At 47.6% G+C, this 20,013-nt stretch overlaps 1 protein-coding gene across 2 annotated transcripts in view; it reads left to right on the forward strand.

Moving 5' to 3' along the window:
- Positions 1 to 20,013, forward strand: part of ARID1A (AT-rich interaction domain 1A) — a 71,733-nt gene that overhangs the window by 48,322 nt on the left and 3,398 nt on the right. The window contains exons 5-19 of one of the 2 annotated variants that reach the window (XM_079938807.1): positions 4,841 to 5,081; positions 5,383 to 5,472; positions 6,021 to 6,188; positions 6,898 to 7,210; positions 8,811 to 8,956; positions 9,044 to 9,153; positions 10,336 to 10,545; positions 13,223 to 13,430; positions 14,909 to 15,041; positions 15,216 to 15,391; positions 15,928 to 16,078; positions 16,165 to 16,311; positions 16,396 to 16,492; positions 16,968 to 17,853; positions 18,220 to 18,350. In XM_079938807.1, coding sequence (XP_079794933.1) covers positions 4,841 to 5,081; positions 5,383 to 5,472; positions 6,021 to 6,188; positions 6,898 to 7,210; positions 8,811 to 8,956; positions 9,044 to 9,153; positions 10,336 to 10,545; positions 13,223 to 13,430; positions 14,909 to 15,041; positions 15,216 to 15,391; positions 15,928 to 16,078; positions 16,165 to 16,311; positions 16,396 to 16,492; positions 16,968 to 17,853; positions 18,220 to 18,350 — 3,207 coding nt within the window. The remainder of the gene's footprint in view (positions 1 to 4,840; positions 5,082 to 5,382; positions 5,473 to 6,020; positions 6,189 to 6,897; positions 7,211 to 8,810; positions 8,957 to 9,043; positions 9,154 to 10,335; positions 10,546 to 13,222; positions 13,431 to 14,908; positions 15,042 to 15,215; positions 15,392 to 15,927; positions 16,079 to 16,164; positions 16,312 to 16,395; positions 16,493 to 16,967; positions 17,854 to 18,219; positions 18,351 to 20,013) is intronic. The other variant, XM_079938806.1, reaches the window with a different exon arrangement.

The raw sequence follows: 20,013 nt of genomic DNA on the forward strand, positions 1-20,013 counted from the left end.
GTAGGGTAGAAAGCAGAGGTGTGTCCTGTGCAATAAAAGGACGTGGAGTTCAGAGCAATATCTGTTCATGCAGATAGAGGAGGGAGACTTCTTTTGGAGTCTTCTGCTTTTACCACTCCCTCTCATTTCCCAATAAAAACATTTAGTGTGATTAGCCGCTCAGATTGATGGGTATGTCTTACATCTTATACTGCTGTGTATAGTTAGTTGTATCTCTTATTCAGGGTATTGCTGCTGGTATTGCATTTTCCATATGGCCCTGACTGTATGGTGCCGGTAGAGTTTCTTGCAGATGCCCCAGACTCAGATTTGTCACAGACTCAGATTTGTCCAGTCCTTTCGTCGTATAAATGAGAAAACTGAAGCCCATCTTGTTGCTAGCTTGCCCAAGGTCACAACTGATAAGTACCAAGAGCTGGGCTTTGGTCTCCTAACTCAAGGTTATGATGCTTTTTCCTCAATCTATATAGTATCACAGCGTAGTGGAAAGAGAAAGAACATAGGCTTTGGGGTTCAGCAGATCTGGGTTCAAAGTCTGATTTCTGCCACTTACTGGCTGGATGGCTTGGGCATGTAACCCCGTCTCTGAGCACCCGCTTGCTCCTTTTCAACATGTTAGTGGTGGTAGTACCTGCTTCCAAGAATTGTAGAAAATTAAGTAACTCCATAAAATGCCTGACACATCGTAGATGCTCAAATGATAGTTATTGTTAGTATTAATATAAATGATCTGTTCCTTCCTATGCTAACATTCTGGTTCTTAATATCTTTTTAAATCAACTCCCCCCATGCTGACCAGTTGCCCTCTGATGAAAATGACAGTTTGAGAGACTGGCTTCAAACCAACCAAATGAGAGAGATAAGAAGATTAATGCTGATTCTTCCCCTACGGTTACTCTGTGCCCAGGCATCCCAGCCCACGTGGACTGCTGTTGACAGTGGTTTACTTAGTACTTTTTCTCTACGAAGCTCAGGGCACTTTACCAAAACTGACAGCTCTCCTCAGAATGCCTCTGTGAAGGAAGCCACCACAGGTGCCTCCAGGGTCCTGAGAGCGCAACCCCAGGGGCTGCCTGTGGTTTTTTTCAGGCTCCTGGGATCCCTCAGGTGGGCTAGGACGTTTGCTTGTGTATCTGTGGAGAGCCTGGTTTTTAACAGATGTGTGGCTGAAAGAGCATCTATAGGCCCCGCCCTGACCCCATAGCAGCGGTTGTTGGGTTGGTGGGGTTTTTTCCTTTTTATTTTTTTATTGATATATATTTGATATACAATATTATATTAGTTTCAGGTGTACAGTATAACGATTCAGTATTTGTATATATTGTGAAATGAGTAACACAATGAGTCTAGTTAACATCGTCACCTGTATAGTTACAGAATATTTTTTTCTTGTGATGAGAACTTTTTAAATATTTCAGATATACAGATATACTAAAGTTCTATTAACTTTAGTCACCATACTGTACATTACACCCCCATGGCTTATTTATTTTATAACAGGAAGTTTGTACCTTTTAACCCCCTTCTCTGATTTCTCCCCCGCCACCTCTGGCCACCACCAGTCTTCTCTGTGAGCTTGGTTTTTGTTCTGTTTTGTTTTAGATTCCACATGTAAGTGAGATCATACAGTACTTATCTTTCTCTGTTTGACTTATTTCACTTAGCATAGTGCACTCAAGGTTCATCCATGCTGTCACAAATGGCAAGATTTCATCCTTTTTTATGACTGAATAATAATATTCCTGTGTGTGTGTGTGTGTGTGTGTGTGTGTGTGTGTACACCACATTTTGTTTATCCATTCACCTGTCATTGGACATTTAGGTTGCTTTCATGCCTTGGCTATCGTAAATAATGCTACAGTGAACATGGGGGTGCATCTATCTTTTCGAGTTAGTGTTTTGGTTTTCTTTGGATAAATACCCAGAAGTGGAATTGCTGGATCATGTGGTAGTTCCTTTTTTTTTTTTTTTTTTTTTTGAGGGACCTCCATACTGTTTTCCATAGTGGCTGCACCAATTTATATTCCCACCAGCAGTGCACGAGGGTTCCCTTTTTTCCACATCCTTGCCAATACTTGTTTCTTTTCGTCTTTTTGTTAATAGCCATCCTAACAGACGTGAGGCTTATTGTGGTTTTGAATTGCATTTTCCTGATGGTTAGTGATGTTGAACATCCTCTTTTTTTTTTCCTCCTCAGTTCCTCAGAAGGTCTCCAAGGATATACACCAGCTTGAATAGGGGTTCCTCTATTGAAGGCAGCAGAAAGAGAGCAAAGGGGACTTTTAAGTTTACCTATACTGTCTCAACTGTTTTTACCATGAGAATGTTCATGTTTTACTTGTTTAATCAAAGACACAAATGTTTAAAACATTTAATTTTTCAAGGCCATTTGAAGAGTTCTTGTCTTATGGATAGACCTTCAATTCCTGTACTGTTCCAAAGTATGCTGATTTCTTTTTCCTCTAAGCAAGTAGCTCTTATTACTAGAAGCTGGTGGTTTGGTAAGGAATGGAGACAGTAGGAGGGAATGCTGAGGAAAGCTACTGGTCCCTAAAACAGAGCATTGGGCTGTGGTTTCTGTTATAAACCAGGGCTTAACAAGTGGCTTTCAAGGCCTTTTCTGGCCTACGCAGTTGGCTCCTCTTGTCATCTTGCTGCCTCTTTGAGTTTACTCTCCTTGGTTCAGAAGCTAGGTGTCCCTGGTACAGCTTAGCCCTCAACGTGGGGAAGGAATCCTCCTCTCTTGGGATGAATCTAGGGCTCTTCATAGCTCCAGGTACTTTAATCCTTTGAGACGAAAGAGGCCCTTTGGTGTTACCTAGAGAAGGGCTTCTTGAGTTCTCTTCCATGCTGGGACTAATTCTAGTTGCAGTTTGTGAAAGCATGCTATGGTGTACTGGGTCTGCTCCTTGTAGGAAAGCTAGCATTTTCTGACTTCTCAGCTAACACTGAGAGCTGAACACAGACACAAATGCACACCTACCTACTTGCCTTGCCTTCAAGGCAAGCTTTGTTCCCACAGAACTCAGCAGAAATACTCCCAGCCTAGTGAAGTAACCAACTGGTTTGCAAAGATCCAACCAACCTGGATACTTAGGGGAGAGCCTAAGAGGTGCTCTTTGATCTCCAATGTTACTGTCCGACTCCAGGGTCAGAATCACCTTGAACTGATCTCTCCAAGGTGAGCTTGTTGTGGGAATAGGAATAGACTCAAATCAGGCCATTTTGGATTTCCTTCCTCTTCAGCTGTGTCTCTTTAAGAGAACTCTTTTCTTAACTATTTTGAGTATTAGGGTTTTCACAGACCTGAGCGTGTACTGAAAGCTTTCATTCTTTCTTCAAGGTACAGTTAGTTCCCAGCCTGAAGTTAATGCGTGATGTTGAGCCCATGGTATTGCTAGAGAGTGAACTTGGGGCTGGGAGTGGGTTGGGGGTGCATTTCCTGGGGTGAATATTTTTATTTTTTTGGTGTGCCACGCGGCATGGAGGATCTTAGTTCCCTGATCAGGGATCGAACCCACGCCCCCTGCAGTGGAAGTGTGGAATCTTAACCACTGGACTGCCAGGGAAGTCCCTTTTTCTATTTTTAAATATTTTTCATATTGAGCTCCTGATTGCTAATCTTGGGGTTTACTGACCTAGAGTGAACTCTTTACCGATTAATTCAAGACAAGCACAACCTCCAAATAAATACCAAATTCTCATTGAAAAACTTAAAACTAGGAAAAAAAACTGGGTTTGTTCAGTTGGCAAACATTTGTTCATCCCTGTTGTTGGCCAGGTGTTAGGAATGTAGTCCCAGACCCTCTTGGCAGTTAAAGAATTGTCTGTGCAATATATCCCTTTCTTACCTCCTACCCCTTATGTTTTAAAGTATGGTAACTTGGAGTGAGTTCTTGGTAAATGTAGGTTATAATAATTTGATGGAGAGGGGATCTGTGAATGTTGCCCAAACTTGTTAACATTTTCTTATAGCTCCTGATGCTGTCCTGGCAGTGTTTTGTTAAGTTTCCCCGTTGGAAAAGAACTAAAGGCTCGCTGAAAGAGCTGCTCTCTTATGACTGTAGAAGTTGGGGCTGGGAAAGAAGATGAAAGTACTATATGTGCTTCTGGTAGATAGACCAGAAGATAGACCAGATAGACCAGCAAGCTATAGCTTGTGGGCTAGTTACTTTTAAAAATTAATTAATTAATGGCTGTGTTGGGTCTTTGTTGCTGCGCGTGGGGGCTACTCTTGTTGCGGTGCGCGGGCTTCTCGTTGCGGTGGCTTCTCTTGTTGCGGAGCACGGGCTCTAGGCGCGCGGGCTTCAGTAGTTGTGGCATGTGGGCTCAGTAGTTGTGGCTCACGGGCTCAGTAGTTGTGGCTCGCGGGCTCTAGAGCGCAGGCTCAGTAGTTGTGGCGCACGGGCTCAGTTGCTCCGCGGCATGTGGGATCTTCCCGGACCAGGGCTCGAACCCGTGTCCCCTGCATTGGCGGGCGGATTCTTAACCACTGCGCCACCAGGGAAGTCCCTAGTTACTTGTTTTTATAAATAATGTTTTGTTAGAACACAGTCATATCCATTTGTTTATGTGTTGTCTGTGACTGCTTCTGCACTCTGGTGGCAGAGTTGAATAGTTGTGACAAAGACTATGTGGCCTTTAGAGTCTAAAGTATTTCCTCTCTGGCCCTTAATAGAGAGCTTGCTGTATGTAAGCTATAGTATCACGACTGCATAAATGTGTGCAGTATATTTACTTCGGGTTGTTTAAGAAAAATGTTGATCATGTAGTAGGATTGTTGGGAAAAGAATCTTTCTGCCTAATACTGCTAATCCATGTCCCTGTGTGTATGTTCCAGGATCTGTCTGGTTCAATAGACGATCTCCCCATGGGGACAGAAGGAGCTCTGAGCCCTGGAGTGAGCACATCAGGGATTTCAAGCAGCCAAGGGGAGCAGAGTAATCCAGCTCAGTCTCCTTTTTCTCCCCATACCTCCCCTCACCTGCCTGGCATCCGAGGCCCCTCCCCGTCCCCAGTTGGCTCTCCTGCCAGTGTTGCTCAGTCTCGCTCAGGACCACTCTCGCCTGCTGCAGTGCCAGGTACCCACGAGTGCTGACCTTTGGGGAAAGGGAAAGAGGACTGGCCCCCAGCAATATTAGGGAGCCCCAGGCTTCCACTGGCAGAGAGTTTCCCTTCAGCATTTGAAGAAGGGAGATGGGAGCCCCTTTGCTGGATCCTTTTGTGAATGGGATACTGGGAGGTTCTTGGCCTTCTCAGAAGCCATTTCCAGTTCTAACTTGACCTTCTGGCTAGAATTTCCAGGCTATGGAATTCTTGTTGCGGCGGAATTCTAGTTCCAATTAGTCATAATTGGCTTACTTCTTTCTCTGTCTGGAGCAGGCAACCAGATGCCACCTCGGCCACCCAGTGGCCAGTCGGACAGCATCATGCATCCTTCTATGAACCAATCAAGCATTGCCCAAGATCGAGGTGAGAGGCTGGGCTTCAAGGGAGGGGGGAGCAGGGCAGAGGCAGACCTTTGATTGATTATCTGTGCAACAGCTTTTGGAGAACTGTATGACCATGAAGCTTAGGACAGTGTCAGCAGCAGGTTGTGAAGTTAGGATGGGCTTGGCCATCTTGGTGTCTCCAGAATTATGTTCCCCCACAGTCATTCTTTGTTGGTCATGTGTTTTGATGGATTTCCCCCCTACATTGTGCCTGATTTGGTCAGCAAATACTAAATACTCAGCATTGAATCTTTACCCTTTAAATCCTACCTCTTTTTGAGGGGAGAGGGGGGGTCATTGCTGTTTGTTTTTTCAAACCTCCATTTAGTAGAAACAGTTGGCATGCCCTGGTTAATGTCTGTGTCACTTTTGAGTGTGCCTAAAAGAGCACACAATTTATACAGCAGATAAGAGCCCCCGTGCAAGTATTTGCTAAAGAAAACGTAGATGGTGAAGACCTAGGGTAAGGGAGAGCATTTGTTCCCATTGTATTGAGGTACTAACTTTATGGACACTACCCACAAATAGGTTACATGCAGAGGAACCCCCAGATGCCCCAGTACAGTTCCCCCCAGCCCGGGTCGGCCTTATCTCCACGTCAGCCTTCTGGAGGACAGATGCACACAGGCATGGGCTCCTACCAGCAGAACTCCATGGGGAGCTATGGTCCCCAGGGAAGTCAGTACGGCCCACAGGGTGAGTATACTACCGTAGGAGTACATGGAGGTGAGGCGAGAAAAGAGTTCCTTGTTTGATATGCTGCTCTCTGGGTTATTAGAGTAGAACTGTCCTTTGCCTTAAGTCCACCAAGGCCAGGCCCTTAAAGTAGGGCAGGACTGCCATCATGGGAAAGTCCTTGAATATCTCTGAGCCTCTGTTTCATCTCTAAAATGGGGATAAGGTATTTAGCCTAAGACTGAGCACAGACACTTAGTAAATGGTAATTATTGGTTATTAAACTTTTTTGAGTAAATTAGTCCTACTAGAGTAGATCTTTGCTCAAAATCAGCCCTAGGTGGATCTAAAGCTGAATTTCTTAAACAGAGCATGGAAGATGAGTATGTAGAAAGGAAAGAATTCTGGGCGTTGAAGGGCCTGGATAGCAGCGTAGCCAGCCTTGCCTGCCAGACAGCCTTGCTCTGTGCTGTGCTGTCCTTAAGATAAGGGGACGACTGAGGCCTGCCTTTAAATACTCCTGCCCCCCCCCCACTTTTTTTGTTTTTAAATGGATCATGAAGTTTTGTTGTTGTTGTTTAAAGAGACCATGAAATTGGTCTCTTTCCAGACCAAATATTGAATGATTCCCATTATTTGTTATCTTTGGAGTTTTAGAGTTGAGTGTTATTAGTGAGTTGCTAGTGAGTCACTAACCAAGTCTCTGCATCTTCTCTCCTTCCCCTCCCAGGAGGCTACCCCAGGCAGCCAAACTATAATGCCTTGCCCAATGCTAACTACCCCAGTGCAGGCATGGCTGGAAGCATGAACCCTATGGGTGCTGGAGGTCAGATGCATGGGCAGCCTGGCATCCCACCTTATGGCACACTCCCTCCAGGGAGAATGAGTCATGCCTCCATGGGCAACCGGCCTTATGGCCCTAACATGGCCAATATGCCACCTCAGGTTGGGTCAGGGATGTGTCCCCCACCAGGGGGTATGAACCGGAAAACTCAAGAAACTGCTGTCGCCATGCACGTTGCTGCCAACTCTATCCAGAACAGGTAAGGCCTGGGAAGTGAAGAGGGAGGGTATCAGTGCTAGGAAACTCATTGTAGAGTCGTTTAGGTTGTTGAGATACTTCTGGACCTAAATCATGTTATCTTGGTAAATATGCATTTTATTGAGAGCTCTTTAGAAAACCAGGTTTCTTTACAGTGAAAAATATAGCAGGAATGCTGATTTGTAAGCATCTTAGATTGGTATCAAATTTCACATGACCAGATACCATATGTAAAGAACTTTATAAAGTATACATTATTTTGATTAGTAAAATAAGTCTTCAGAGTTTATTTCTTCTGCCAGTCTAGCTTCTTGGTTTCCAAAAGGATTTTTTTTTAAATGCAATTTTATTTATTTGTTTATTTATTTTTGGCTGCGTTGGCTCTTTGTTGCTGCATGCGGGCTTTCTCTGTTTGCGACGAATGGGGACTACTCTTCGTTGCGGTGCCCAGGCTTCTCATTGTGGTGGCTTCTCTTGTTGCGGAGCACGGGCTCTAGGCGCGCAGGCTTCAGTAGTTGTGGCACGTGGGCTCAGTAGTTGTGGCTTGCAGGCTCTAGAGTGCAGGCTCAGTAGTTGTGGTGCACGGGCTTAGTTGCTCCGCAGCATGTGGGATCTTCCTGGACCAGGGCTCGAACCCATGCCCCCTGCACTGGCAGGCGGATTCTTAACCACTACGCCACCAGGGAAGCCCTCCAAAAGGATTTTTAATGATTCACATGATTTGGATCTACGATGTAAGAAATGGAGGGTGGTGAGGTTGTGGTTTGCCATTTCTCCTACTCTTCTGTGTGGTCCTGTGTATTTGACTCTGGTGCAAAAGTGTAGAAGGCTCGTGTGATTTGGTTTAATGACTTCAAGATTCATCTCTTCTTCCTTGGCCACTGCCTTCAGTGACTATGATTCTGCTGTTTTTGAATTCTGCTGTTTTGTACCCCATTGTTGGTGCCTACAGTTCTTAAAGCGACTCTTACTGGGATGTTGATGAACCACGGTAGAATAGGGTGATTGACTATAAAGAGGTGGATTTGGTTCCCTGGTAGCCTAGTGTTTAGGACTCTGGGCTTTCACCGCCGTGGCCGTGGTTCAGTCCCTGGTCAGGGAACTGAGATCCTGCAAACCATGCAACACGGCCAAAAAATAAGTAAATAAGGGTTTTTTGAGGTATAATTTTAAAAATAAAATAAAAAGAATGCAAAGCCCCTCCAGGTGCCATGCTAGAGTAATAAAATTGAGCATTTAATCTAGGCCTTTTGCCATAGTGAGGGCCCTTAAATGGAAACACAGCTTGACTTTGGAGATGCCTTAAAAGGAGGCAGTATTTAAGAGGCACCGTAAGACTCCATTCTTCAAGGAGTGTATCCTTTAAAATTGAGCTGTGAGTTCCTTTTGGGAGCTTGCACCCTCTTAGAGCCGTTTGTGGGTGGTGGAAGATAAGAATATCTCTGTGCATGGTTGTGGTTTGCGGGAGCCATAAACTTTTTCCTTGTAAGCCTAACTAGATGATCTTGGCTCACACGGCCCTATTTAGCTCAAGTCCAAATCTGAAAGCTTAGTGTCTCTAACTCTTGTCTCTCTCTCACACTTTGTATCTTCTTCCTCAGGCCACCAGGCTACCCCAATATGAATCAAGGGGGCATAATGGGAACTGGACCTCCCTATGGACAAGGGATTAATAGTATGGCTGGCATGATCAACCCTCAGGGACCCCCATATCCCATGGGTGGAACCATGGCTAACAATTCAGCAGGTAAGTCCTAGTCATTGTTCACCCCAGGGATTTCTTCCAAAGTGATCTTCATGTCACAAACCTATTGGACTTTTTTCTCTTTTATAGGGATGGCAGCCAGCCCAGAGATGATGGGTCTTGGGGATGTCAAGTTAACTCCAGCCACCAAAATGAACAACAAGGCAGATGGGACACCCAAGACGGAATCTAAATCCAAGGTAATGATTTATATTTTGACCCCTCAACTTTCTGTCCCATCCTTTCAGTGATAGGAAGGAAAAAGAAGAGAGGGTGATTAGATTCCAGCCTTTTATGACACCAACTAGATAATCTTGGAAAAGAGTGCTCTCACCTCTTCTTACCATGAAGGGTCCCAAGATAATAGTTCACTGAATTGGGTTTGAGTTAGCCTAAGGGGTCCTAACGTAAATAACATGTTCTCACAGCTGTCTGATATGGAGGAAATGCCAGACCTGCAGAGTAGAATTCTCTGCACTGCCCTCTCTGAAACTGTGACCCTTGTCCTTATGCATTGATAGATGGTGTATGCCATGGGGGACTAGTTCTTCTCTTCCTGGACCTTACTCAGAACAGCAGGAATGGTTGGTGCCCTACGTTCTATAAAGTGGGAGACGAGGCAGGTGGGGTTTTGGGTCCTTGGCCTCTCTTAGATTGGTCCTGAGTGTGCTATTGGTTGGACTGTGTGGCATTTTGGGGACCTGCTCAGTATTTAAGTCATTTAAATTATTTCGGCCCTTTGTCATGCCTCATTTTCCCTATCTTATAAAGTAGGGGAAATCAAAATCATAACTGCCACCTCTTGTGGACGTTCACCTCTGGCTTCTAGACCCTTTTAGTCATCCTCATGTCTTGGATAGGATATCCAAAGCCATTCAAGCAGGACCCTTCCTTTCTTGAGAGGAGGAAGAGTTGGCTTTCATTTTAGTCAGTTGTCTCAAGGTCATGTTTTGTGTTTCTTGAGTTCTCTGAAACAGTCTGTAAAAGTGTGTCCAGGCTCCTGGGTAGTAGTATGGGAGTAGTGACATTGATGTCAGGTGGACAAGGGTTTGACTCTCAGTCCTGCTACTTAAAAGCTATGAGATCTCAGGCATGGCCTCCTTGTGCTTGCTACCTTATCTTTTAAGAGCAGGATAATTTATAATACCTAATGTGTAAAGGCCTCTAGCACAGCACTCAATACATAACACATAGGCAGTGTTAGCTTTCTTTCTTTATAGGAACGTCTATCTCCCTTTTGGTTTTTGTGAAGGCAGTGCAGATGTTAGTGGCCACCCCAGAATGAGAAGCTTTACCACTGCCCTAATCGAGGGATTTCTAAGACCCCTAGCATAGGCTTTGAATCTGACCAGTTCCTAAGAATCTTGACCTGCCCCTTTCAGAAATCCAGTTCTTCTACTACAACCAATGAGAAGATCACCAAGTTGTATGAGCTGGGTGGTGAGCCTGAGAGGAAGATGTGGGTGGACCGTTATCTGGCCTTCACGGAGGAGAAGGCCATGGGCATGACAAATCTGCCTGCTGTGGGTAGGAAACCTCTGGACCTGTACCGCCTCTATGTGTCTGTGAAGGAAATTGGTGGATTGACTCAGGTGAGTGCCTGGCACTTGGCTTCCCCTGTGGTTTCAACAAGCCTCTCTCTAGGTACTCAGTGGCATCACTGGTGCCATGCATCCCACAGGCACATCACCCTCTCCTGCTGCTCTCTGAGTCACATACTGACAGACCAGGGAGCTCGGGCCTTCCAGAAGATAAGGCAAAGGGAGGAGGCTGAGACCTCCGTGGGTAGTGTAAAGTATTAGCATTAACTTACCATGTGTCCAGAGTCCCCCTGGGTTGCAAAAATCGGGCAAGTCTGTGGGCATTCTGATTCCATGGCAGGCAGTTTGGAGTAGTAGACAAGGGCAAGGTTCAGGGATGGGTCTGGAAAAAAAAAAAAAGAGATGGGTCTGGTTTTGAATTCTTTCTTAGCCACTTACGATATATGTGACCTTAATCGAGGTTTATAACTACTCCGAGCCCTCGTTTTCCTTATTTGGAATGTAGGGACAGTGTGTATCCTGTTGAGACTGTCGAAAGCTGGGGATAATCAAACAGCTTTCAGCAAGATTTCTGTCACATAAATTGGTCTACAGTATGGTACAAGGGAAGCCAGAGTGGTTGCTGATCCTTTCATTCTAGGAAGCTTCCCAATGGAGATGGGATTTCAGGAGCTATTAAATAGAAATAGTTTATGAAGGAAGAAGTAGGTGGGAAATTGTGTTTAGTCACTCTGTATGGGAGACTTAAGTGATTGGGTTAATCTCCACTGGAAACCTCTGAACTGAGCACCACCCTGAGCCTTGCGCCTGCCCTAATAACTTATATCTTTGTTTTACACTCAGCCCAGGAGTCAAACAGGTGAGGCAACGCTGGCAGACAGCCCACTGTGCCTTGCAAACTTTCCTCCTATGTATGTTCTGTAGTCATCATACCGGGAGCCTGCTATTGGATCTGAGTGTGTGGCTGAGCTCAGGGGGAGGCGTCGTGGGGAGGGGTGTATTCCAAACCTTTTAAATCAGAAGAGAAAACAGCTGTCACCAGCAGAAAAGAAAATGATTGGAATGAAGCCAACCAACAGTCAGTTATGAATTCCTTCTCCCTCAGGCTTCGTTCCCCTCCCCCACAAAAGGAAAACAAAATAAAACAAGACACGTGCACACCACCACATAACGAGCGTGGGAAGCCGAGCCACAGCAGGCTTCTGAGGTGACCCTGGGTTCATTCCTGCCATTCTCCCTGGTATTGAGCTCTCGTAGTCAGGGCTCTTCTACCTGAAGGGAAAGGGGGCATTGGGTTAGGTTTGGCACACTGTTGATTGTGTGGGCTTCTGGGTTCACTGGACCTAAAATGAGATATAGAGGGAATCCCAAAGCCTGGGTCTGTCTTCCAGTTTGCAAAAGGTTGCCAACCTTTTAGATGCAGTGATGTGATTAAACTCTAACGACAGAGTTCAGAGGAGAAAGAGTGCTGTTACGAGTTAGTTTGTGAAGGCTCCAAGAAGGCAAAAGATGAGACCTGAGCTTTTCTGAAGGATTAGTAGGGTTTAGGTAGAGGGCGGGGGAGGGAGGAGGCAGTTGACTGGCCCAGCTGTCATGCTGATGGGAAAGAGTCTGGAGTATACCCTACCAGTGCCACCTCCAACCTTCAAGACTCTGCTCAGATATTGCCTGCTCTAGGAAGTGTTCGTCTAGGTTGTTCCTTTCTTTGCTGCCTTATCACTCTTCTCTGGTGTCACAGGTACCAGACCAGCAGGTATCAAAACATATTGAACTCCCTGTGGATTGGGACTGGAAAGTCAGTGTTTCTAGCCTTGAGAGACAGGCTTATCACATGGTGGATGAATAAACATAAGAATACATGAAGGGGACTTCCATGGCGGTCCAGTGGTTCAGACTCCGCTCTTCCACTGCAGGGGGCATGGGATCCTTCCCTGGTTGGGGAACTAAGATCCCGCATGCCGCGCAGAGCGCCCAAAAAAAGGAATACGTGAAGAAGGAGACCTGCCTGGCTAAAGCAGACAGACCAAGTGTAGGGACTGGGGGACTGGTCTTGATCAGTGTGTGCTGAAGCTGAGGAGAGGAGGCAGAACTGTAGGCCGGCCGCTGGGAAGGGGCAAAGGAGTCATAGGGTCTGAAGCATCTCCCGGACAATCAAGACAGTGACTGCTGAGGGAAAGGGGCTTGTAGTTATATGTCCTTGAGATGCAGGGAGCAGTGACGCAGAGTATCAAATTTGGAAGGAGCCCCACACTGAGAAAAAAAATCAGTTAATGAAAACCCCCAGTTTGACAAAGTAAAAGTCAAGCAGCGTGGTCGTTGATATTGCCACACGTCTCCATTTTATAAAATGTTAGTTTTTATCAGTTCATTTAAAATATGATTTGGATCTGATGGTGATTTGCACATCATTTCTCATCAGTACACTTGTGTAAAGCAAAGCCCATACCTTCTGAATTCCATTCTCTCTAATAGTGGTGTAAGGTTTGCCCTATTTTGAATAAGCACTGTCTGACAGTTGCAGTGATCTGTGGATAAAACCTGCTGAGGGTAGAGGGAAGCCATGGATTTAATGTTTATTGTGGACTCTCCACAAGCAAGGTTAACTTTTGTGGTTAACAGAACTGTGATATCACAAGATGAGTACCTGGTAGCCTGATGGGGTTTGGGGTATGTGGGCAGGAAAACCAGATGGAAGATGTACCCCCAACTCTTCTGGTTGGTTGTACAGGTCAACAAGAACAAAAAATGGCGGGAACTTGCGACCAACCTCAATGTCGGCACCTCAAGCAGTGCTGCCAGCTCCTTGAAAAAGCAGTACATCCAATGTCTCTATGCCTTTGAGTGCAAGATCGAACGGGGAGAAGACCCTCCCCCAGACATCTTTGCAGCTGCTGATTCCAAGAAGTCCCAGCCCAAGATCCAGCCTCCCTCTCCTGGTAAGGATTGGGTGAGCAGCCTCACCAAGGCTCACCCTTCAAGGGTAGCATTCAATGGACTTGACATGGGGAGTGGGAAGGGTAAGCTGGGACGAAGTGAGAGAGTGGCACGGACATATATACACTACCAAATGTAAAACCGATAGCTAGTGGGAAGCAGCCGCATAGCACAGGGAGATCAGCTCGGTGCTTTGTGACCACCTAGAGGGGTGGGAGAGTGAGGGTGGGAGGGAAGAGACATGGGGATATATGTATATGTATAGCTGATTCACTTTGTTATACAGCAGTAATTAACACAACATTGTAAAGCAATTATACTCCAATAAAGATGTTTTAAAAAAATAAAAGGGGTAGCATTCAAGGGTCCAGGTTCCTTATTCACCAGTGCCTGCCACCAGGGATGTGTGCTTTGCCTTGTCCTACCACAGAGCTTAACAGGTTGGCAGACTAAAGAGCGGGCAGTGGCGACTCCCTTGGGAGATAGTTTGCAGCAGCCCTTAAGTTTTAATTTTCATTGTGCACCTGGCGTCTTGCCAAATGTTTGTAAACTAGTGAGTGGGAGGGACACCAAAGGAGTCGGGAAATCTGACAAATAGCAGTGAGGCAGGGCCATCTGGGAGCTTTGGCTCACTGATGTCAGCGCCTTAGAATGCAGCTCAGACTAGAGCCCTGAATTCCCCAGGGAGCTGAGATGGTAATGAATGGGAAGGAGGGGGTGGGGAGGGAACATGAATGGAGCTCTCTGCTGGGAGTGCCTCTGCCCACCCTGCTTTCTGAGAGGAGGATGGGGCCTGGACAAGCATGGGGAGGGAAGAAGGCCAGGGCTCCTAGAAGGTGGGTGTAAACACATGCGCCCTGGTGTTGACCTCTGAGGGTATAGTGAGTGCCTGAGATGACTCATCAGCTGGGGAGGCCTAATCAGTGGGATATCTGCTGCTGGGAATGGTAGCTAATGGAAACATTAATTATGGGTAGTTCTGTGCTCATCAGCTTAAGGGAACATTTGAAACTGCACAAGTGCCACTGGGTTAGATGCTTGAGAATAGGAGTTCCTGGGCTCCTGCAGTGTTCTGCAGGTTTGGGGCAAGATGGAACCTCCCCATCTCTAGCATTCCAGGGCCTCTTACTGGGAGCTTGTGTACCAGCATAACAATGTGTAATAGGTTAGGTAGGGTCCTTGGGGGAAGTAAAGAAAAGTAGTCAGGGAAGCTGACAGACTCAAGGAATCACCAGCATGTTGATGGCATCACCACACCACTCCTGGTCTCCAAATGTGAACAGCAGCAAAAAGCGATAGCGCTCTCAGATTTCCTTCTTTATTACTGGCCTTGCAGATCCTCTCTTGAGGAGGGTTATTTAGGTTTTAAAGAACCCTAGTTCTAGCCTTATAATGATCTGCTTCAAAGAGATCCTAGGGCATTTGTGTGTTGCTGTGAGAGTTAAACACTTTCCTGCTCACCCTGCATCTCTGTCCACAGCGGGATCAGGGTCAATGCAGGGGCCACAGACACCTCAGTCAACCAGCAGTTCCATGGCAGAAGGGGGAGACCTGAAGCCACCAACTCCAGCATCCACACCACACAGCCAGATCCCCCCCTTGCCAGGCATGAGGTAAGGCCTGGAGCAGGGACAGGTGGTTTGGGGGATCCTGGACAGAAGTGCATGAGCTCCTGTGCAGCCCAGGGCGGTCCCTGCTCTGCCTGTCCAACCAGTGACTCCCATGTGCCTTGCATTATTGGAGGAATTCCTTTATTTGGGGTCTAATTGGCTTTCCTCACTCTGGAGCAGGAGCAATTCGGTCGGGATCCAGGATGCCTTTCCTGATGGAAGTGACCCCACATTCCAAAAGCGGAATTCCATGACTCCAAACCCTGGGTACCAGCCCAGTATGAATACCTCTGACATGATGGGGCGCATGTCCTACGAGCCAAATAAGGATCCTTATGGCAGCATGAGGAAAGGTGACCAGCTGCTGTTTGCCTTACTTCCTTGAGGACGGGGAATTGCGGGGGCGGTGGGTAGACTTGAGAGTGATTTAAGGTTTCTTGTCAAGCCATCCTCCCTTCTTGTCTCCCTCTCCCTGGCCTCACCTTGTCATCCCTTTATCAGTGTGTCTTCTTTGCTGGTTGGGGCCATTTTATTTTATTTTATTTTTTTTTTGCGGTACGCGGGCCTCTCACTGTTGTGGCCTCTCCCGTTGCGGAGCACAGGCTTCGGACGCGCAGGCTCAGCGGCCATGGCTCACGGGCCCAGCCGCTCCGCGGCATGTGGGATCTTCCCAGACCGGGGCACAAACCCGCGTCCCTTGCATTGGCAGGCGGACTCTCAACCGCTGCGCCACCAGGGAAGCCCTGGTTGGGGCCATTTTAGATCTCTGTTAAAGACCTGGTACAAACCTGAGCTCTGAAGAGGGCCTGGGTCTTTGGGGCAGGCAAGGTATAGGCTGCTAGGCCTACTGACGAACCAGTTTGCTCATCATCTTCCCTTTTGCTCTTAGCTCCGGGGAGTGATCCCTTCATGTCCTCAGGTCAGGGCCCTAACGGCGGGATGGGGGACCCCTACAGTCGAGCTGCCGGCCCTGGGCTGGGAAATGTGGCGATGGGACCGCGACAGCACTATCCCTATGGAGGTCCTTATGACAGAGTGAGGTAAGCACGCCCCACCTCCCACCCCTGTCCCACACCAGCACCCCACAACTATCATGGACTCAACCTGCTTCTCCAATTTTGTTTAGGACGGAGCCCGGAATAGGACCCGAGGGAAACATGGGCACTGCAGCCCCACAGCCGAATCTCATGCCTTCCAACCCAGACTCGGGGATGTATTCTCCTAGCCGTTACCCCGCACAGCCGCAGCCGCAGCCGCAGCCGCAGCAGCAACGGTAAGTAAAACCTGGTCTCAGTGCCACTGTGGCTCAGGCTTCCCCACTTGCCACCCTGATCCTCTGTTTCTCTCCTTCCTGCAGACATGATTCCTATGGCAATCAGTTCTCCGCTCAAGGCACCCCTTCCAGCAGCCCCTTCCCCAGCCAGCAGACCACGATGTATCAGCAGCAGCAGCAGGTGAGGAGGGTAGCGGGTGAGCTGACACACAGGTTCCCCCGAGAGCCAGTTAGAAGGCTAAGTTGTGCAGTCTGTGAAGTCCACTTTAGATTCTCTGGTGTTCTTCTCCCACCCCGATGGCCGCTTCTGTCTGAAGAGCCAGGCCCTCAGTCTCTTCCCTGTTTGGAGTCTAGTCCCGTCTCTAGTTCTCCAAAAGGGTTAGAAAAAGGCCTTATTTTGAGTTTTGAACTTTTCCACATTTTTCTACTTAGAGCAAGGGAGAGCCAGAGGGAATAGAGAATGATTCTTGCTTTCAGAAACAACTTCAAAAGATAACTCATAAAGGTGATTCCTTTGTTCCCTTGGAGTCTGTGTCCTCTCTTCTAGAGGGGCAGAAGTAAGCCCAGCAGGTGTCTGGTGTAGCATCTGGGCAGCTGTGGGTCTTGTGTCCCTGAGTGCAGAGTATTAACCTTTCCTGTGCTTGTCCCCGTCTTAGAATTACAAGCGGCCGATGGATGGCACATATGGCCCTCCTGCCAAGAGGCACGAAGGGGAGATGTACAGTGTGCCGTACAGCACGGGGCAGGGGCAGCCCCAGCAGCAGCAGTTGCCCCCAGCCCAGCCCCAGCCTGCCAGCCAGCAACAAGCTGCTCAGCCTTCCCCTCAGCAAGATGTGTACAACCAGTATGGCAATGCCTATCCTGCCACTGCTGCTACTGAGCGCCGACCAGCAGGCGGCCCCCAGAACCAGTTTCCATTCCAGTTTGGCCGAGACCGTGTCTCAGCACCCCCTGGCTCCAGTGCCCAGCAGAACATGCCACCGCAGATGATGGGCGGCCCCATACAGGCATCGGCTGAGGTTGCTCAGCAAGGCACCATGTGGCAGGGGCGTAATGACATGACCTACAGTTACGCCAACAGGCAGAGCACGGGCTCTGCCCCGCAAGGTGCTGCCTATCATGGCGTGAACCGAACAGATGAAATGCTGCACACGGATCAGAGAGCCAACCATGAAGGCCCATGGCCTTCCCATGGCACACGCCAGCCCCCATATGGTCCTTCTGCCCCCGTGCCCCCCATGACAAGGCCCCCTCCATCCAACTACCAGCCCCCACCAAGCATGCAGAATCACATTCCTCAGGTATCCAGCCCTGCTCCCCTGCCCCGGCCAATGGAGAACCGCACCTCTCCTAGCAAGTCTCCATTCCTGCACTCCGGGATGAAGATGCAGAAGGCAGGTCCCCCAGTACCTGCCTCACACATAGCACCTGCCCCTGTGCAGCCCCCTATGATTCGGCGGGACATCACCTTCCCACCTGGCTCTGTTGAAGCCACACAGCCTGTGTTGAAGCAGAGGAGGCGGCTCACGATGAAAGACATCGGTAAGGAGACCTCCTTGATTGGGTTGCTTAATCTGCCTCTTTACATCTTGTTCATTGTTCTCTCTCCATCCTGATGTTCTGGGTGAATTAAAATCTGGTCCAGTGTTGACTAAAGTAGAGCCAAAGAACTTTGGGTAAAGGAAGAAATCAGCTGATGTCAGGCTTTACTAAAGGAATTGCCACACAGTGATGTCCTAAGAGAGCCTAGAAGCCATGAGGGGCAGATGTGTGTCATCTCCCAGATTGGAACTGCCTCTCACCATGTGTTCTCTTCAGAGTAGCCTGACTGATGAGCCAGCTCTGGGGTGGGGGGTGCCTCCTGCCAACCTGGGCTTGGTGGATGGACGACGTGGAGGTTTATTTCAGGAACCCCGGAGGCATGGCGGGTAATGATGTCCCTCAAGTCTGGGCTGCTGGCAGAGAGCACGTGGGCATTAGACACCATTAACATCCTGCTGTATGATGACAACAGCATCATGACTTTCAACCTCAGTCAGGTGAGTACAGGTGCCCGGGGAAGATTGGGAGGGCCTGGGACCTTCTTGAAGGAGATGATGCTAAGTGACCAGGGAATTAAGCCATCCCTGGCCAACATGGTCTCCTTTCTCTCACTTGCTGTCTGATACCTTCTATGCCAGTACTTTGCCACCAGCCATGGGCCTAGAATACTGAGAACAATAATTGTGTAATTTAGTCAATCAGGATTGACTTCAAAGGGAGAAACTTGTTGGTATTGGTAAGAAATGCAGATTCTGTTGACGTCAGTGAGGACACCATATTTTTTAGACTACCAAGAAGAACCTGTTGTCTGTCAGTGAGTAGAGCAGTTTCTTTATTTTCCCTTTCTTTCTTCATCCACTCCGAATAGAAGAGGTCTTTCTTGATCCCATTTTTCCTAAGGTGTAGAATGGGAAGGGTAAAGAAGTGCACGCTGCTGGGCGGGGGCTGGGGGGGCAGTTAATGTAGAGGTGGTTTTCCAGACCTTTTCTCCATAGACACGCACCTGGAGTTTTCTCAACTGGGAAGAGTTTCTGCTGCACTATCCTACTCTTTCTTTTGATCATCCTCAGCACCTACCAGCCCATCTGTTTAGGAGTTGACTAGGGGGGCATCGTTATTAATAGTCCCCATTTACTGTGCCCTCACTTTGTGCGAGGTACTTCATATTTTCTTTTGTGTCATCCTCACTGCAGCCTTCTGAGGCAGATGTGGCCTCTTAGATGAGTAAATAGGCTCAGAGTCTTATCTTTGCCCAGGTTCACACAGCTGTTAGCAGTCTTTCTGAATCCAAAGCCTGCTTCCCATGAGAAAGAAAAGGAACAAATATTGATTGAGCAATTTCCATAAGCCAGGCACTTGACATATTCCATTTAGACGTTAGAACAACCCTGTAAAGTTTAGGAATGTGCATCATTTTCAGTGGAAAGATAGGAAAGCTACAGCTCAGAGAGTTTAAATCATACAGATAGTTCCTGGAAAAGCCAGAATTCAAACCTGGATCTTTTTTTAAGTCTAAAGCCCTATTTTTTCCTTTCTGCTATACTCTTTAGCCAGAGATTAATCTGACTGGAGATTAATGTTTTCTGCTGGGAGTAGTAAATGGCCTGTACAGAATCTAAGCTGAGATTTGGGTCTGTCTAGCACCAGCTTGGAACAGTGTTTAGAGAATATAAGCCTCATCCCACTCATTATGTTACATGACGCACAGAGGTCCAGCCTCCTGGAAAAGTTGGGGAGCTTGGGGAAGAGAGCAAATGAACATCTGTCCACCCTGCATTGTGTTGGAAGGTGTTATCCCACCATGCCTAGCCTTGGGCTCCACTTGGCAATGGAATGTAGAGAGTGTCCTAAGAGGGACAATGGCAGTGACCAACGGGTAGGAAACTGGGCCTGGTGAAGAGAAGCAGAAATTGGTTGAGAAAGGTGTGGCTGAGAGGTGGGTGGCACTGGTAGGTGAGGTGCAGGGTTGCTGGTCAGTGGTCCATCTGCTGAAGCAGGCTTGTGTGAAGATTGTTTGGGCAGAAGGAAGAATTTTGTGCTAAGCAGAGGAGAGTTCAAATGACTTGCTTTGTGGAGAGCCTTTGGGAAAGGAGAACTCTGACTCTCCCAGTGATACAGACATCTGACCTAGAAGGGAAGAGGGGAGATTAGATAGAAGAC

The sequence above is a fragment of the Stenella coeruleoalba genome (genome assembly GCF_951394435.1).
Source record: "Stenella coeruleoalba genome assembly, chromosome: 1".
Taxonomy (NCBI): Eukaryota; Metazoa; Chordata; class Mammalia; order Artiodactyla; family Delphinidae; genus Stenella; species Stenella coeruleoalba.